This window comes from Dipodomys spectabilis, unplaced genomic scaffold (genome assembly GCF_019054845.1).
Source record: "Dipodomys spectabilis isolate Male_0828 unplaced genomic scaffold, ASM1905484v1 ptg000004l, whole genome shotgun sequence".
Lineage (NCBI taxonomy): Eukaryota > Metazoa > Chordata > Mammalia > Rodentia > Heteromyidae > Dipodomys > Dipodomys spectabilis.
Genome location: NW_024870681.1, coordinates 13,751,557 through 13,771,274, shown reverse-complemented (window position 1 = coordinate 13,771,274; position 19,718 = coordinate 13,751,557). Strand labels below are relative to the sequence as shown.

Sequence of the window (19,718 nt, the reverse complement as noted above, 5' to 3'; positions counted from 1 at the left end):
GCCTTGCATGCATGAGGCCCTGGGTTCGATTCCTCAGCACCATATAAGAGAAAAAAGGAAAAAGCCGGAAGTGGCGCTGTGGCTCAAGTGGTAGAGCACTAGCCTTGAGCTGAAGAGCTGAGGGACAGCGCCCAGGCCCAGAGTTCAGGCCCCACGACTGGACCCAATAATAATAATAATAATAATAAACTTACTGAAATAAAAAATCAAGCTATAATAAATACAATCAATGGTTTTATAATGAGGTTCTTTGTCAATATTTCACAAGGCTGTCCAAGAAAGGAATCAGAAGGTATAAATAAAACTGCAAATAAATGAATAAAAATGAAATGGGGAGCTTATTATAGACTTGACAGAGATTGAACAGGTAAGAGAATATTAAAAGCTTTATTCCAATAATTTGATGGTTTGGATGATACTGATACATTTCTAGAAAATATTACTTGTGAGGAATGGACAATCTTAATATTCTTATAACCATTAAAGAAATTATAGCTTACAATTTTCCCATCAAGAAAATTACAAGCTCTGATGCCTCTATAGAAGATTTAAATCAAAGTTTTAAGGATTAAAGAATTCCAATATTATATCAGCTCTTCCAGAGAATAAGCAGGAGGGATTACTTCAGAATTCAGGATAGCATACAAAAAGAAAACTAGAATCTAATCTCAATTACAAACACAGGTACACAATGCTATACCATATACTAACAGATAAAATGGAGCAGTGGCTCTCTCAGCAAAGAAAATGCTTCATGTTGGGTTTGTCTCAGTAATGGTAGATTGATTTAATACTAGAAATCAAATTATAATTTTTCACCACTTGAATATTTTGAGGGAATAAACAGAATTATGGTAAAAGACATAGAAAAGCACTTGAAAAAATTATGTACCCACTTATGCTAAATACTCTAGCATTAAGACTAGAAGGGAACTTTAATAAGATAAAGAGAAAATATGATTCTCAGAAGTGGAATGTTGAAAGAAACTCCTTGAAGGTCAGGGGCAAGGACACCTGCCATTGGCATGTGTTAAACCTTTTACAGAAACTGTAGCCATTATAGTAAGACAAGAAATAGAGATAAAGGGCATAATTTCTTGGAAGAACTAAAACTCATAAATTTACAGATGGTGACTATGCACATAGAAAACTCCAAAATATATACAGATAAATTATTTAGTTTAATAAGTTAATTTCCCAGGACTGCTTGATATCGAAATCAATATACAAAAAAGTCAATTCCATTTCCACAGAAAATATGGTTTAAAACTATCTTATAGTAGGAACCAAAAAAACTGAAGACTAACATTCACAAAGGCATGAACATTAATTTCATGGTAACAATTACAACATTTCATTGGCAGACAATAAAAAAGACACAAATGGAAAGATAACATATTGTGAAACATACTCAACATTGTAAGGATGACAATTCTTAAATTTATGTAGTTAGTGTGCAAGTGTAACCAAAAAACTCAAAGGCCTTTTCCTTCTAAATGATGAATAAAATGTATATTAAAAACAAATGGTCAATAATTGTCAAGACAATCTATGTGTGTGTGTGTGTGTGTGTGTGTGTGTGTGTGTGTGTGTGTGTGTGTGTGTGTGTGTGTGTGTGTGTGTGTGTACTGGTCATTGTCATAGAGCTTGAACTCAGGGCCTGGGCATTGTCCCTGAGCTTTTTGGCTCAAGGCTAGCACTTGCTACTTGAGCCACAGTGCCATTTCTGGTTATTAATTAGAGAGAAGAGTCTTAAGGACTTTCCTGCTCCAGATGGCTCCAAATCTTAATCCTCAGATCTTAGCTACTCAGGGAGTAGCTAGCCTTACAGGTATGAGCCATCAATGTCTGGCAGTTTTTCAACATATTCTTAATGTTATTTTCAAGGGTTTTTTTTTGCCAGTCCTGGGACTTTAACTCAGGGCCTGAGCATTGTCCCTGAACTTCTTCTTGCTCAAGGCTATCACTCTACCACTTGAGCCACAGCATCACTTCCAGCCTTTTCTTTTTATGTGGTGCTGAGGAATCAAACCCAGGGCTTTGTGCATACTAGGCAAGCACACTACCCCTAAGCCACATTCCCAGCCCCTCAAGATATTTTTATTTTATTTATTTTTATTTTTATTTTTTTTGTCGGTTGTGGGGCCTGAACTCTGGGCCTGGGCACTGTCCTCCAGCTCTTCAGCTGTAGACCAGCGCTCTACCACCTGAGCCTCAGCCCTACTTCCGGCTTTTTCTGCTTATGTGGTGCTGAGAAATCGAACTGAGGGCCTCATGCATGCAAGGCAAGCACTCTACCATGAGCCACCTTCCCAGACCCCCTCAAGATATTTTTAATGACAATGAACAGAGTAGGAATTTGCTCTACAAGGTATCAAGATTTATTACAAAACTAGAGAAGTAGGATTTTTTCATGTTCATCTAACAATAGACAAGGGACTACTTAGGGTGAAAGAGTATTCTAAAACATTTATAAGAGAATATAGGGGAAAGTCATTAGGATCTTGGGAAAAATTATTTAACAATACATAGGGAAAAATGGATACACTTGGCTACCTTAAGCATTATTCATCAAAGTACCACCATCCCTATCTATGGGAGAGATTGGTTCTATAGATACCTAAATCCACAAATGTTACAACCTTGTTTAAAATAGTATTTGCATAAACCCTCAGCCACCTTCCCATATACTTCAAGTCATTTCTCTAAATTATTTATTATCTAATTCATGTAGATAGTTGTTGTACTGATATGTTTAGTGAATAATGACAAGGAAAAGGTCTACCCAGGTTCAGCGCAGACACAATTTTTTAAAAATGCATTTTTGATCTGTGTTTGGTTGAATCTCCAGCAGCCAAATCAATTGTGAATACAGAGGACCATCCACAACAAGTGGAGTAGGGCCAAGGCAGACCACAAAATGGGAGATGATTGGGTAGTTAAAATAAATCTAACTGGCAAAGGATCAGATAAAGAATACATGACTCCTAAGTATCAAAAAAATGGGAAAAATAAAGCTCAATAGAAAAATTGAGTGACTGATATGAATGGGAACAGAAAATACATTCCCTAAAGACATAAAAAGATGATGCACTTTATTACGTATTCAGAGCAATGCCAAGTATTTGCCTGGTTATGATTCCATAACCCTCCCAAACTTGCACACGTGAATCTTTAGGGGGCATACTCCAGTCATACCCAAACCTTAGCAAGGAGGTTGTACATCTCTGAGTAGATAAAAGAGTTGGACTTCTAAAAGTAGAGACAGCTTATCCATCCATTGTCACAGGTGTGGAAATTGGGTATATAGCTTCATATACATGTAGTTTGACAGACTTGTTGATGAACTTGTGGGTTAGTTACATAGTGAATATGTCTAGTTTTTCAGTGAAGAAAAAGTAAGGGTATTAGGGCAGGTGGAATGTTTGAAGTCTGAACAGAATGAGGATTTGAGAGTCTAAGAGACTGGAAAACTTTTGGGGAAAGAGTAGAGGGCCTATTTAAAATTCATAAATTGAATGTGAGCTTGGTCAGAAAAGTGGTTTTCTTCTGCTTCAGCAGAGATGAATTAATCAGAGACAGAAAGGGAGCATTGAGTTTAGCCAGAGTCAGGGGTTTGCAAGGTAGGAATGGGAAGGAACAGGGAGCTAGCAAGACAGACACTCAAAGGTGAGGAGTCAATGGGATGGAAATCCTGATGGGTCTGAAGAATTCTGCACGGCAGGGCTGCCAAGTAAGTGAGGTGGAAAGACACCAGGTGTGGTTAAGTAATGGAATGCTTATACTGGAGCTTCTGGATGGAGAGTAATTACTTACTCATCTCTCTCCTCCACTGAAGTAGCAATTACAGTGCAGAGCAAAGGAGCATTGGAGGAAAGAGGTGAGCTACACATGGCAGGTGTGATGGAGATGGTGTGGCAATGTTAAGTCAGTGGAGGCAATCAGGGGGTAGCTGAGAAGACCTATGATGAGAAGGCATGACTAAGAGCTTCGTAGGTGGCGATAGCAATGACCAAGTAGTGGTGGGTACTGTGCCGGTAGTAGTAGACCTGAGGATTTTGAGGAAGAATGGCAGTGAAATTGGTCTTGGAGCAGCATCGAAGAGCAAAGGTACCTTCCCCACCCTACATCTGGTAGCCAGAGGGACACAGAAGAATCAGTCTCCACTTGGGAGGGCTGGAGGTCTAGCTGGATCCTTGGAGAAGAGCCAGGTTCCAATTAGAGCAATACACTATCAGAAAAAGATAAAATGGTAGGAATTTGCTGATGAAAGATCCTGGGTCTAGTGAAAGGTACAGGGAGACCTGGAAGGCCTTTGAGTGTGTAAGGCAGAGATGGGGGCTGAGTCAGATTGAGGCAGTAGGAGCTTAATGGAGAAGAAAGGGTAGGTGATAAAGAATGCTGAATTTCTGGCAGTTGAAGTAGGTAAGATGTAAGTCAAGATAGGGTTCATTCTGACTACTAAGTGAAGGTAGAAATCACATCATTGTGGGCCTTGCAACAGATACTCAGCAGTACATGTTTTTCATTTTTCATACTATTTCTATTTTTACCTGATGTTCCAGTAAACAATCAAACACTCTCCTGAAATATAGCAAAGTAGCCAGTTAATGGAGCCACTGATTCAATGTTCAAGCTGCAAGGTTCTTATAAAAATCCATCGAGGGCTACAGGCCTGGCTCAAGGGATGGAGTGCCTACCTAGCAAGCACAAAACCCTGAGTTCAATACCAGTACCAACCAACCAACCAACCAGAATCTAATTGTACTCTCTTTTCTTGGTGATGTGGAAACTAAGGTTCAAAAGAAAGGACTTTAGCTATTTATCTGTTCTGACATGTGTTTATTCCTGTCAAACCAACTGTCATACCCTTGGAAGTCTTACCTGGTAGACAGCTATAGTATCTGCTGTCGCATGCCTTGCATCTACCAACTGTTTTTGTTTTTGTAAGAATGTATGGGCCAGTACTAGAGTTTGAGCTCTGGGCGTGGTCACTGTCCCTTGTCTTCTTTTGTCCAAGGCTAGTGTTCCAAATCCAGCTTGTTGCTGGTTAATTGGAAATAAAAAGTCTCACAGACTTTCCTGCCCAGCCTGGTTTTGAACTGTAATCCTCAGATTTCAGCATCCAGAATAGAGAGGATTATAGGCATGAATCACTGGTGCCCAGCTCCACCAAGAGTTTTTGATCCTTTCCCATCTGGGGGAGGGAGGTCTCATAGATGCCAAAGGGACTGTACACACAGAGACCTAGCCAGTCTTTGAGGTGGCCATGACTGACCTTCGAGTATACCTTTCATGTGCAAACCAACCAATCCAGAGCCCAGCCACCTCCTATATCTTCTTCTCACACAGTGGACCACTGTTCTGTCCCTATCAACTCAGGGCCAGATGCCAGACAAGGGACAATCTTTGTGCTCTAGAGCCCACCAAAATGATTCAAATCCACCAATCCCAAGCCAGCTTTCACTTCCTCACCGATTCCTTGCCATAGAAACCATGATAAAGACCCTCTTTTCCCTGCCCAGGGACATAAGTGTATCCTAGTGTGACCTTTTATGTGTTTGAGAACTGTAAGAACATTGATGGCAGCCAGTGCCCAGTGTAGCAACCTTGCCATTATCTAAATAATAACAAAAGAATCGGAGGATTCAGTGGAGGAACTGGGGGAGGATGGGAAGGGATGGGAAGGGGAAACAAAGGAGGAGGCTACAATGCTTGATAAGAAATGTACTCATCTTGCCCATGTAATTGTAACCCCTCTGTACAGTATTTTCACAATAAAAAATGAAAAAAAAATAAAAAATGACCACCACTGGAGAAAAAATCAGAGGTAAATCACAAAAAAATAATAACAAAAGATACATTTCAAAACATGCCCTATGGCTTTGGATGAGAGATCTACCGATGGAGGACCACAGAGCAGCTGTTCCTCCAAAAATGCTTCAATAGTCATAGTTCATCTATCACTCCCTTAGCGCCCACAGCACATCCCATTTTGTCTTTGAGTTTCTTAAAGGGCAGAAGCCTTCCTGAAATATAGAAAGCTCTTAGTTATTATTTTTGGGTAGTACTGGGGTTTGAACACAGGGCCTTGTGATTGAACCTTCAATCCTGCTTTGTAGATGGTTGTTTTGGAGATGAAGGCTAGAGAACTTTTATGCTTGGGAAGTCCTCCACATCTCAGCCTCTTGAGAATTATAGGCATGAATCACTGGCGGCAGCCTGGGAAGCCATATTGAAATAATGTCCATGATACTTTCCTGGCATTTTCTACATTGGTAGAGCATCGTCTTTCCAAAGTCATTTGGTTTTTTGTTGTTGTTGTTGTTGTTTTGTTTTTAGATAGAGAGACTCTCAATTTTACCATTTCCCTTTTGCTCACCACAGAGTGGGGCACTGAGCAAGATTAGCACTAAATCAATGAAAGGAATCAGGTTGGCTTCCTGCCATGTTATTGGTCACATAATAGGCTATTGTATTTCTGCTCCCCTTCTCCCTGAATTTGAGGTAGACTTAGAGGTTGAGATTCTGCCTGAGACAGATCTCTGGAGACAAGGCTAAGGTGCAGTGATTAGGGGGCAGCTGACCTTTGATCATTCATTCAGAGGACAGTGTTCTGTATTAGAAAGCACAGTGCTGGGCTGAGTAGTTTGGATCTGGGGGTCAGATAGACGTTCATATCCCAACTGAAGCATGGCTAGAATGGCCTAGGAAGGCACATGGGAGCTGGGGTGCACAGCTGGATCCTCTAAAGCAGGGAGTAAGTGGTAAGAAATAAAATCTAAGAGCCCTATTAGACTCCTTCTGTTTCCAAGGCTTAAAGAGATTTCACAGTTAGAAAGGTAAAAGGAGGTTGGATCTGTGATTATTGCTTCTTACATTATTTACCACTTACTGGGTGCCTTTCATGCATTGGGCACCAGGTGGAAAATAAAACAGAGGTCATTATCTGGTGAATAAAGGAAAGGGCAGGATGGAAGTTATTGTGATTTTCCGAAACTCTGGAATCTCCATCAGTTGGTTTAATTTTCATTAACCAATGAACCTGGGATGGGGGTGGGGGGGAAAGAGGAGTAGTCTTAGACAGGCTGGGATGCTGAAAGAAAGCTAGGACAGCCAAGTTACCTGTTAGTGACATAGTCAACCAGATGCTGTTTGAACATGAGGCTCCATCTCTTAATGATGTTCAGCAGAGATGCCTTCAAGGGTCGCACATCAATTTTCATCCAGCTGTCCACCACCTTGATGGGCTCCAGGCTGCACACCTCTTCATAGAGCTTCTCGTAGGAGTCAATCTGCGCTTTGAAGTGCTGGAGGAGGGGTGGGTTCTCAGGGATGCCATCTTCTGCATGGGCTTCTATTTCTTCAGGGGTCAGGACATGTCCGTACAACAGAAACTGGGCTAGAATCTCCTTCCTGTCCTCCACGTAGAGGTAGGAATACTGGCTGAAGTTGTTACGATAGTTACAGCAGAGCATCATCATGCTCTTCACCCTTTCCATGAGCATGTTCCGCATGCCAGCCAAAGCAGTCATATTCTCCAGGTCATCCTGGGCAAAGGAGACATACAGCAGGCAGGTTACTCCAGTGCTAGTTAGGATGTTTCAATGTGGTTGGAGGGTAGATGGTGGGGCAGCCAGTACCTGATAATGAGAAGAGCCGTTGTGTGAAGAAAGCCGTGGTATCAGAGATGACATTCCAAAAATGCTGACAACCAGACCCTCCACGATGTCATAGAAGCCTCCTTTTACTCCAGACTCCAGAGATGGATAGAAAATTAACTCTGAGGAGACAAGGCTGAGTTGTATTTCAAATATTGGGGTGAGTCTGGCCTTACACTCTGAAAAACAAAGACAGTAAATCAACAAAATGACCAATGAGGGAAATGGGCAAAGTAGGGTACCATTTTTGAAATGTCCAGAGCATTTCTTTAGGATATAGGAAAATGAACATGTTAATTTTGCCAAAAAAAAGGTGAGAGGACAGCTTTGTAGTATTTATTAGCAAAAGAACTGTTTTGGTGGTACTTAAGTTTAAACTCAGGGTCTTTGAACCTGAAAAGCAGGCATTGTACCACTTGAGCCCAGTCCCAAGTTCACAGGTAAAGCAGTCCTTGTTCAAGACTTCATTTGTCCTCAAGGAGCATACCCCAGTGACCAATCAATCCAAACCAGTTTTTTTCCACATTAAGTGCCTCCTGGAAATTGCTGATTATTTTTGAGAAAAGGTAGGTTTCTTTGTGTGTGTGTGTGTGTGTGTGTGTGTGTGTGTGTGTGTAGGATTGGTCCTGGGGCTTGAACTCTGGACCTGGGTGCTGTCCCTGAGCTTTTCAGCTCAAGATTAGTGCTCTACCACTTGACTTCCAGCTTTTTGGTGATTATTTGGCGATAATAGGCTTACACAATTCCTGGCTTGGCTGGTTTTGAATTGCAATCCTCAAATCTCAGCCTCCCGAGTAGCTACGATTATAAGCATGAATCATCAACACTAGGAAAAGATGAATTAAAAAACAGTGTCTTATTTAGCTTATAAGCTTACAAGTAAATATATACTTGTTAGGTGGTATGCAAGTGTATATAAATGTATTAACTGAAATATTGTAGATTTAAGAAAGAACTCAAATCATGTAATTCCTTAGGAAGGGAAAATGAAATTTCAACAGAATACCAGTAAATGGGAAGAATGCAGTCAAGAATTCAAAGTATATTCTACAAAATTAAGAAGAATGAGAGAAAACATGGGTAGGGAAAAGATGAATGAGAATGGTGAAAGGGATGACATTGATCAAGATTCATTGTATTTATAAACTGCTTTGTTAAATGTAACAACACCTTGATATAACTACTTAAAGACAATTTTTTAAAGTGTAGAAAAAGGAAGTGTTTTGCAAATATATATATATATATATGTATATATATATATATATATATATATATATATATATATATATATATATATATAATATCTAGGCACTGGTAGCTTAAGCCTGTAAACCTAGCTACTCAGGAGGCTGAGATCTAAGGATTGCAGTTCAAAGCCAGCTCTGGAAGTGTGTGAGACTCTTATCTCCAATTAACCACCAGAAAACTGGAAGTGGCACTGTAGCACAGTGGTAGAAAGCTAGCCTTGAGCAAAAGAGCTAGGCACCCAGGCCTGAAGATCACTCCCCATGACCACCTTCTCCCGCCCCCCATGCATTGCCAAAGTAGTCAGTATCTTCACAGGCTAGGTATGCAATTCCACTAGCAGCAGCTAGGTGGATGGGAGGATGCCTTTCCTCATTTGCATAGGCATAACAGGGACAAGGTGTGATCCTACCCTTGTGGCTCCTTTTCTAAAAGCACAGAACTTATTTTAATTCTGTAGTCTTGTGATAAAAAATTTAAAAAAAAAACAGTATAAATAATTCACAAGTTCCTGATTACTTGCTACACCATGTCATCTTGCTAAATTTAAATCAAAATACAATACGAGGCACCATGTTCCAAGTGTAAGATATAATTTTTGACCATTAGCCATTTATTTTCACTTACTTTGTTTTTGGATTGCACAAATATTTAAGAGACTATTATGTGTTGGATACCTTAAGCAGAAAAAAATTTCATTGATAATCACTGGCCTCTTATTTCTGAGAAATAGAGCTCTTGCTGGATGTATGACCAAATTTCCCAGTTCATATATAGTTAGGTCTAGCAATATAATTCCCTCAGGTGGTAACTGGGAAGAAATGAGTGTATCATTTACCATCTGGGCCCCTTGAGACAGTAAGTGGATCTTCTCTATTCATTTTCCCCTCCCACAAACCAGATCTGACATAGCCATGACCACAGAATGCAGACACCACAGGATGGAAGACACATATAACACAAAATGATAATGCTGACCTGGAACTATTACTAGAGAGGAAGGGATAGAGTTTGTCCTTTAAGCCACAGTGTTGATGAGAGACAATGTTATCACAGTTTAACCTTCACTCTAGTTTAAAAAAAAGCTGAAGGATCCTCAAAGTTATATAAAATTAGGACTTTGTCTTCAAAACTAAATGATGACTTAGTATTATGGGACTGAGGAAAGTCCCATCAAATGAACATTTAACTTACGGAAATATAGGGTTACTAACCACATAGTAATTGTACTAGTTCCATAGAAGAGTATGAACATGCACACATACACACAGCTGAAGATGTAATTCACTGGTAGATTACCTGCTTACCATACACAAGATCAAGGGTTCAATTCCCAGCACCAGAAAACAATCCCTAAACCCCGAAACAAACACAAAACCCCTGTAATGTTAGCTTTTATACAGGCTGAAATACTTATCTGAATGATTAGGAATAAAAGTGTTAAGATTTTGGAATGTTTGCACTGACTTTGGTAGTTGAACATCCCTAAATCGAAAAATCCTAAATACAAAAGGATCTAAAATCCAAAACTTCTGGAGCTCAGAAACTAAGCCTACAAGCATTTTGGATTTTTGTGCTCATGATATGTTGTGTATTACTATACTTTATATTCTTAAGAATTAATCGATAATGCATGCATGTGATTTCTAAGACCTGGAAGATTTTAAAGAGTATTTTGAGTCTGTGAGACTTTTGCCCCATGAGCTGACATGAGATCCCAATCAGTGCATTGGGTAAAATGTGAACATAATTTCACACAGGGTAATAGTCTTGGCTCCACAATCTTGGCAGACGTAAGACTTATTAGGAGACAAGAGGAGGAAGAACATTTCTTGGTGGAGTGGGCAACATGAGCATCTCACTTTCATCCTTTGGTTTCAAAAATATTCACTTCTGGCTGGGCACTGGTGGCTCACACCTATAATCCTAGCTACTCAGGAGGCTGAGATCTGAGAACTGCAGTTCAAAGCCAGCCCAGGCAGGAAAGTCCATGAGACTCTTATCTGCAACAACCTACCAAAAAGATGGAAGTGGATCTGTGGTTCAAATGATAGAGCATTAGCCTTGAGAAAAACAAAGCTTAGGGAACAGCCCCCAGGACCTGAGTTCAAGCCACAGGACCAGTATAAAATGAAAAAAAAAAAAAAAAACACAGAGAAACAAATAAAAACAACCAAGGAGCCACCTCTGCATTTTGATTTCTCCTTTAACATGACCCTTGGCAGACAGTTCTGTATCTTCTAGAATGTGCAAGTTTAACTTTTAGACATGAACTCTTTGCTCTTTCAACCTTATCTGTGCTAGCCAAAGCTAGCCCCTATGAGACCTTTCACTTTACGTGTTACCCCAGTTTATCCACCACCCATTCAAAGCCTTTATGCTTTTTTTTAGTAGCTTCAAAGAATGTTCATTATCTTCTTATTACTCATTTGCCTTCTGAAAATTGCTTCTTGCCTGGCTCTTTCACATATAAAACAAAACAAAATCTTCTTCCCCTCAACCTGGCTCCCACCATTCCTTGGTGTTCCTGGAGAGTCTTCAGAAAGCATGTGGATCTGGCAGGCACAGAAGGCCTCTCCCATTGTGCCGTGGGTCCTGTGGAGGAAGGCGCTCTGACCAACTGTGTTTCCCCACAACAAACCTAGACTTTGATGGAATTCACTTTCTGTTTCTTTTTTCCTTTGCTAGAGATTTTATGATCTTAGAGCCTTTTGTTTTTAAGGAGGGGGGGCGTTGCACCAAATTTGTAAAGAGTCAGAAATATTTTTTTTCCTTTGAACCATTTAGAAGCTCAAGCCCTTTCCTAGTGTTCTGTGTACTTCTCACCACAGCACTGGGAGAAATAACAGAATATTTAACTCTACTTCATTTTAACCTAGCAAATGCTACTGATGCTTATTCTCAATAATAACCCAGACCCATAAGTCAGTAGATACCGGTGTTTTCCAGCAAGTACTTGAGGGAGCACTCAATGGCAAGAAAGAATCCATCAAGCAACATGTCATCGATATAGTTAACATATGTCTTCCAGGTGCTGGAAGCTGGATCTGCTGAAAAAAGACCCAGGTTTTCCTGTAAGAGAAAGAAGAAAGGATATAAACCATGTTTAGTAGCATAGAAAGACTGGTATGACCATCATTATAGGAATGACATGCACATGGATAAATAAGTCCTCCTATGAGAAAATTGCCATATCACATATCCTTGTAATCCATTCTGTATATATAACCTCTGATGGAAAAGAATGCAAACTTAGTTCCATGAGAAAGAGATGGGGGCTTCTTCTGTCCCTGAGGAAGGATGATATGGTCAGGCAGCCTTCTCACTTCCACCTGCTGAAGGATGCAGTTGTGTTTGCTTTGTCAATGCAGACTAATGTGTACATTGGCACCAAAGGCAGGGCAGGCTGTGTAAGGAAGACTAAGAGTAGAGACAATATGATTCAGAGTTTATAAGAATTTTATGGTTCAAACACACCAAGATTTTCCCCAATAATCCTTAGAAATGGGCTGGAATGTTTTGTATGGTTGGCATTTGATATTAACTAAAAGACCATCATACTGAGTAATTAAAACATGTACACATTAAAAATGTCTCTCTCTCTCTCCATGTATGTCTATCAGACTCTCTGTCTCCTGCACCACTCCCTCTCCCTCTCTCTTATTCTCTTTACCCCAAAACAGCCCCGGACCTGGAGAACCTCCAGAATCACCAGGGTAACAAAAGTTTTGGACTTCAAGGCTCAGTGATGGTAAGTATAGACATTTGTTTACTTTCCATCACTTTTATACTTAAGACTTTTTATGACAGTTTTCAATGACCTGCTATCTTGACAGAAGGCAGGAACCAATGTGCAGAAGTAAATTTCCTGGATGATTCACACTTATCCTTTCAGAAGACATAACCACATTATACGTCACCCTGGATTTAAATGATCTCATGATCCTGTATTGAAGTGACATGACTCTTATGTTTTTGAGGTACATCACCAACACCTTTCCTTCCTAAGTAGATCTGTTTTTTTTAATGACTCGAAGCTTATTGTCTGATAATTCACAATACAGTGGTGATGCAGCTGCTTGCAGGTGCCAATGTAGGCTTATCTGTTTGTTTCAGTACTAAAAAACAGACTTATGTGACAAACTTGTGCTCCAACACAAAAGCAGATTCAGGAAATAGATTTGTCGACTTAGCAGATAAGAACATTTATTATAAAAATAAGTAAATACACACAGCTCCCTAAATTTAATGAAAAACAAATCCAAAATCTTGACAAACTCCAAACAGGATGAAGAAAAAGGCATACCATAGCCAAGCTTGGGGAAATAGAACTTTAAAATTAATATTCTAGTTAAAACAATTTTAGAGGAAAGCAGTACATTATACACAGGGGAAAAGAAGACACAAATTACCTGGTTTGTAGGGAGGAAGATTGAAACAATGTATGCACAACAAACAGAACTTCCTGGAATTCTGCATCTAATGAAACTATCCATCAGGAACAAAGGGGAAATAGGGACACTTTTAGATCAGCAGGCTTGAACATCAAGAAACAGTCCAGAAATTTCTTAGAAAATATTTAGAGAAAAGCAAGTCTGAAATTAGTGATATGTGGGTAAACGCAGACCACAACTGATACTGTCTTAAAGTTTAATACAAATATAATTGTGGTTTTAAATATAATATTATGTTTAATATATGAATATATCACTCAATAGTACAAAAGGCCTCACCCTACTCAGGTGAGGGGTTAAATAGAACTATCCCGTTGCAAGTTTCCTACATGTTATAAGAAAATACTAAACTGAAACTTCCTACAACAAAGCAGAGCTGAAATGCCAGCTGAGAAATTAAGATGTGATATTAAGAAATCCATAATTACCCAAAAGGAGAATATATAGGAGATCAAAGTAACAATACAGACATGAAGCAAATATAGAAACAAGTAGCAAAACTGTAGACTCAATCTCACCATGCTGATAGTTACATAAAATATAATAGTCTAAATATTCTAATTAAAAGACAATTATTAGGCTGAAAAAAATCTATCTATAGATTATAAAAAGAAGAAATTTGAATATAAAGAAGCCAATTGATTGAATGTAAAATAGAGGTGAGATGGACAATATAAAATGTAGGAATATTCAATCAGGAGAGAAAAGTTATAAATAAAATTCATAATCATGCTAGAGTCAATTCATCAGAAATTATAATAGTTGTAAATGTGTTTATATCTAATTTTTTGTGTGTCAATATTTGGGCTTGAATTCGAGTCCAGCTGTGCTCAGCTTTCATGCTAACTAACACTCCTATCACTTCAGCCATGTTTCTCATTCAGCTTTTTTCTGGATAATTGAAGACGGAGTCTTGTAGATTTTTCTGCTAGGGCTGGCTTCAAACCTCAATCTTTCAGGTCTTAACCTCCTGAATAATTAAGATTATAGGCATGAACCACTTGCCCAGCTTAACAGAACGTCAAACATATGATTAAAACATATGATTAAAAAGTCTAATAGAACTACAGTTAAATAGACAAATACACAATCGTACTGGAGGTTTTACTACTCTAGTTTCATCAATTAGAAGATAATTCTGAACAAATAGACAAAAAAGTCAGAAAGCACCCAATAGATTATAAAGGACTATCAACACTGCTCTGAACCAATTCATATGTATAAGAAACTATACTCAACAACATAATAAACATTATTGACAAGTACCCAAGAAATGTTCAATAAGATAGACCATATTATAGATTATGGGAAAAGTTTCAGTTAATTCTAAAAGATTGAAATCTTAAGAATCTTCTCTGACCACAATGAAATTAAAGTAAATACCAATTCCATTCAAACCTATAGAGAAGTTCAGAATATAGGGAAATTAAACAACATACTTCAAGATAACCACTGAGTTACAGAAGGAATGTGAGAGACAATACCCAGAATTATTGTGAAAATAGATAAGATCAACTCTGTAGCTTGAAACTAAAGAACTGCCAATGAGAACTTCCTATCATCAAATTCCTATTGTTAAAATGAAGGGGCAAAACCACTTTAAGTTTGGGTTACAAACTTAAGCAGTTGACCTAAATTAACTATAATTTTTTAAAAGCAGGAATCAATAAATTAGAAGAGATGACAATTAGAAAACCAGCAAAGTCAAGATTTGAAAAAAGATTAACAAAATTAAAAAAAATAAAAAACAACTCTAACAAAAGTCAAGAAAAAAGAAAGACACAAGTTACTGATATTAGGAGTGAAAGAAATATCTCTACAAATAACACAGACATATAATGATAATAAATAATTACAATGTTTTCCAATAAGCTTTATGACATAGAGAAAATGAACAAATCTGTTGAAAAAAGCAACTTGAAAAGTAGATACAGGTGATAAGCAAAAATCTCCCAAATTGCCTTTTATTTACCAAAGAAATCATCACCAAATACTTCCCCAAAACAATGTCCCTCTCTGGAAACATCCCCTGGTGAATTTTCTCAAGCATGTAAAGTGAGAGAAGAACAATCTCCCACAAACTATTTCAGAAAACAGAGGAAGAAATACTTCCTTACTTATTTTATAAAGATAATGGAGGGCCTGGAAATGTTGCTTAATGGTAGATTACATGCTAATCAGTCAGCAGGCCCTAGCTTCAATCCTCAGCACTAAAAGAGGGCTAGCATAGTATTTTCACAATAAATAAAAGAGGGCTAGCATAATCTTACTTGATGTTTGGATAGCATCTTTTCATGGCAAGACAGCTTGAGACTCAGGGAATTCAAGGGGCAAGCTAACTTTTTCTTCCGTCACTCCCATATCTTCCTGTGTCTATACCCCTCAGATCCCTATTATACAACCTTCTGTCTTTCAGTCCACTAGTTTAAATTTAATCTACATGTCTTCAGATACCTAAATTTATCTTTACTACTATTCTCTTCCATGAACCCTGCAGCCACCAAAATTGTCACTTGTCATCTCCTAATTTATGTGTTCACTTGAGTTTCTAGCTCTTCAAATTCTCTTCCTCTCTGTCTCAAGTCTATCTACACTTTAAAAATCACCTTGGAGCTTTGTGTGATAGTGCACACATGTAGTCCCAGCTACTTGAAGAGCAAATTTAGGAGGATTATAATTCATGGCAAATTTGCTCCCCACAAAAAGATGTTAGCAAGAATTTTACTCAAAAACCAAGGACTAGCATAATCATGAAGTTAAAGACACTATAATAAAAGAACTCAATGTCCTTCATAAAAGTATCCTTTAAAATTAGCAAATCAAATTTCCTAATATTTTAAAAGATAATAGGACCGGGTTGGTTTGTTTAGAAGTACCCATGAGAAATCAGTATTTCTATTAACAGAATAAAAGAGAATAATTGTAAAAATCATCTCAGCTAATGCATAAAAAATCAATGATAAAATCAATCAACATCTCTTCTGAGCAAAAGAGCAGTATTGGAAGCATCACAGTTGCAGATATTATAAGTATACTACTGAGCCATAGTAAAACAAAACAAAACAACAAAAAACACAAACAAAATAAATAGCCCCAAAACAGACTTGACAACTAGTGGAACAGAATAAAAGACCTAGATATAAATCTATGGTGTTATAGCCATCTGAATTTTACAATTTATATATTGTATATATATATTGCAGATAAATATATATATTGCAGATAAAGCAGCTTCCTTAACAAATTGTGTTTGGAAAACTGCATATCTGTTTACAGAAGACTGAAATGATCCATATCTCTCACTTGTACAGAAATCAATTCAATATGGCTCAAAGACTTTATGTCCTGAAACTTTGAAACTACCTGAGGGAAATACTTGATGATCTAGGCATAGGGAAGAATTTTCTGGATACCACTCTCATAGCTACAAAAAGAAAATTAGAACAAGAACGGACAGATGGGACTACATTAAATGAAAAAGTTTCTGCACAGCAAGAAAATACAATGGCATTCTATGCCTCCATCAGAAAGAATGACATTGCCCCATTTGTGAGGAAATGGAAAGTCTTGGAAAAATTATATTAAGTGAAGTAAGCCAGGCCCAAGGAAACATAGGTCCTATGGTTTCCCTTATTTGTAACAACTAGTACATGTCTAGGACAAGCAGAAAAGGTCAAAAGCTATGTACATATGACCATAAAGATGATGTTAAGTGAAATGAACCCCAAGATAGGGACACAAATATTTTTTCTTTCTTGATATTGTTTCTAACATAGTTATAATGTTCCATGATTTCTTTGTTTCTTTGTATGTTCCTCCCCCACGGTATAACCTCTATTTTCACTGTATTTGATGTTCGTGTCCTACATCTTGTATATACACTTCTCTAATTCGGGGAGGGGAAGGGAAAAATAAAACAAAAGGCTTAAATAGGTTGACCCATTGTAACAATGAGATGAACAAGACACTAGGTTGCAAACAAACTTTACAACTTCAGGGTGGGGGATGGGGGGCTCAGGGAGAGTAGTTGTGGAGGTGAGGAGGGAAGGGATGGTAGGGGAAAAACAAAGGAGGAGGCAACAATGCTGGATAGGAAATGTACTCATTACCTTGTGCATATAACTGTAACCCCTCTGTACAGTATTTTTACAATAAAAAAAGTACAAAAAAAGAGAAAATACCAGAATGAAGAGACAGTCTAGAAAACAGAACTGAAATCATTGCCAGGTCTTTCCATTTCCTAAAAAATTGGGCAATGTCATTCTTTCTGATGGAAGCATAGAATTCCATTGTGTATATATACCACATTTTCTTGATCCATTCATCTACTGAGGGGCATCTGGGTTGGTTCCATATCTTAGCTATGGTAAATAATGCTGCAACAAACATAGTTGTGCTGGTAGCTTTAGTATGGTCTTGTTTGTGATCATTTGGGTAAATGCCCAAAAATGGGATTGCTGGGTTATAGGGAAACTCTATGTGGAGGCTTTTGAGGAACCTCCATACTACTTTCCAAAGTGGTTGAACAAGTTTACACAATGTAGTAAGGTTCCCTTCTGTCCACATCCCCTCCAGCATCTGTTGTTATTAGAGTTCTTGATTATAGCCATTCTAACTGGGTGAGGTGGTATCTAAAAGTTGTTTTGATTTGCATTCCTTTTTGGGGGGGGGGTCTGGTTGTGGGGCCTAAACTCTGGGCCTGGGCGCTGTCCCTCAGCTCTTCAGCTCAAGGCTAGCGCTCTACCACTTGAACTGCAGCACGACTTCTGGCTTTTTTCTTTTTGCTTATGTGGTGCTGAGGAATCGAACCCAGGGCCTCATGCATGCAAGGCAAGAGCTCTACCACTGAGCCACCTTCCTAGCCCTTGCTAGAGAGCCCTGGCTAGAGAGGTTGAGCATTTCTTCATGTGTCTACGGGCCATCCTTCTTTCCTCTTCAGAGAAGTTTCTCTTTTAAGTTTTTAGCCCACTTATTAATTGGGCAGTTATTTCTTTGAGGATTTGATGTTGGGGGATTTAATTTTTTGAGTTCCAGGTATATTTTAGACATGAGACCTTTGTCCATTGTATGGCTAGTGAAGATCTTCTCCCAATCCATGGTCTATCTATTGATCTTGCTAGCTATGTCCTTTGCCATGCAGAAGCTCTGCAATTTCATGCAAGCCCATTTGTCCAAACTTTCTTTAATTTGTTGTGTTTCTGGGTCTCTATTAAGAAAATTTCGGCCTGTGCCAAGGAGCCCTAGGGTTTCTCCTATTCCATCCTGTAATGTTTTCAGAGTGTCTGCTTTGATTCCGAGGTCTTTGATCCATTTGGAGTTGATTCTGGTGGAGGGTGATATATAAGGATATAGCTTTAGTTTTCTACAAGTAGTTAGCCAGGCCCAAAGAAACGTAGGTCCCATGATTTCCCTTATTTGCAATAACTAGTATATGCTGAGACAAGCAGAAAAGGTCACATAAGTTGGTGTTAGGTGAAATGAACCCCAAGATAAGTATTCAAATGTTTTTTTTTTCATGCGATTGTTTCCAACATACTTATAAGATGATTGCTTTGTATGTCCCTCCCCCCCTGCTTTCACTGTATTTGATGTTGGTACAATTTGTGGAGGGGAAGGGAAAAAACAAATCGTTTAATAGGGATACAGGTGGACCCATTGCGACAATGAGATGTACAAATCGTTATGTTGAAAAACGAACTTTACAACTTTGGCTGGGGTGAGCGGGGAGAGGGGGAGATGGGAAGGGATGGGAAGGGGAAACAAAGGAGGAGGCAACAATGCTTGATAAGAATTGTACTCATTATCTTGCCCATGTAATTGTAACCTCTCTATACAGTATTTTCACAATAAAAAACAAAACAAAAAAATTGCACAAGTAGTTTTTAAATAAAAGAAATCATTGGACAGGGGGGACCAAGATGGCGACGGGGCAGTAGGGAAACGCCACAGCTCTCTCCAACCAAAAAGAGAGTTCTAGTTCCAACGTTTAATCTCCCCAAGAGACCGACAACAACAAAAAGACGAACACTCAGAGAAAAACCAGAGGTGGAAAATAACAAAAAAGAAAGAGAGGAAAAGAAGAATTTCAGAACAGAGAAGAGCGAAGACCCCTCCCCCAACCTTTACTGGCCGCGCGGCAGTGCGCCAAGCCGCCGGCCAGCCGGCCCGGCGGGGGCCGCCGGAGCCACAGAGACACAGGGGGCTGCTTGCAGATCACCAGGTACCAGATTGCAGAACAGCGGATCGCCAGGAACAGAGAAACCTACCAGCCGGGAGTCTCCACGAGGATCCCACCCCCACCCCTCACTCTCCACCGGAGCGGAGAGGCTCCATCCCGCCAAAGCCGCCCGGCACCAGC

At 39.0% G+C, this 19,718-nt stretch overlaps 1 protein-coding gene across 2 annotated transcripts in view; it reads right to left on the bottom strand.

The window, feature by feature from the left end:
• The window catches only part of Dnah9 (dynein axonemal heavy chain 9), a 339,142-nt gene that overhangs the window by 252,893 nt on the left and 66,531 nt on the right, over positions 1 to 19,718 (bottom strand). For both annotated transcript variants that reach the window (XM_042693416.1, XM_042693426.1), the window contains 3 exons: positions 11,843 to 11,978; positions 7,644 to 7,840; positions 7,126 to 7,550 (listed from right to left, as the gene is read on the bottom strand). In XM_042693416.1, coding sequence (XP_042549350.1) covers positions 7,126 to 7,550; positions 7,644 to 7,840; positions 11,843 to 11,978 — 758 coding nt within the window. The remainder of the gene's footprint in view (positions 1 to 7,125; positions 7,551 to 7,643; positions 7,841 to 11,842; positions 11,979 to 19,718) is intronic.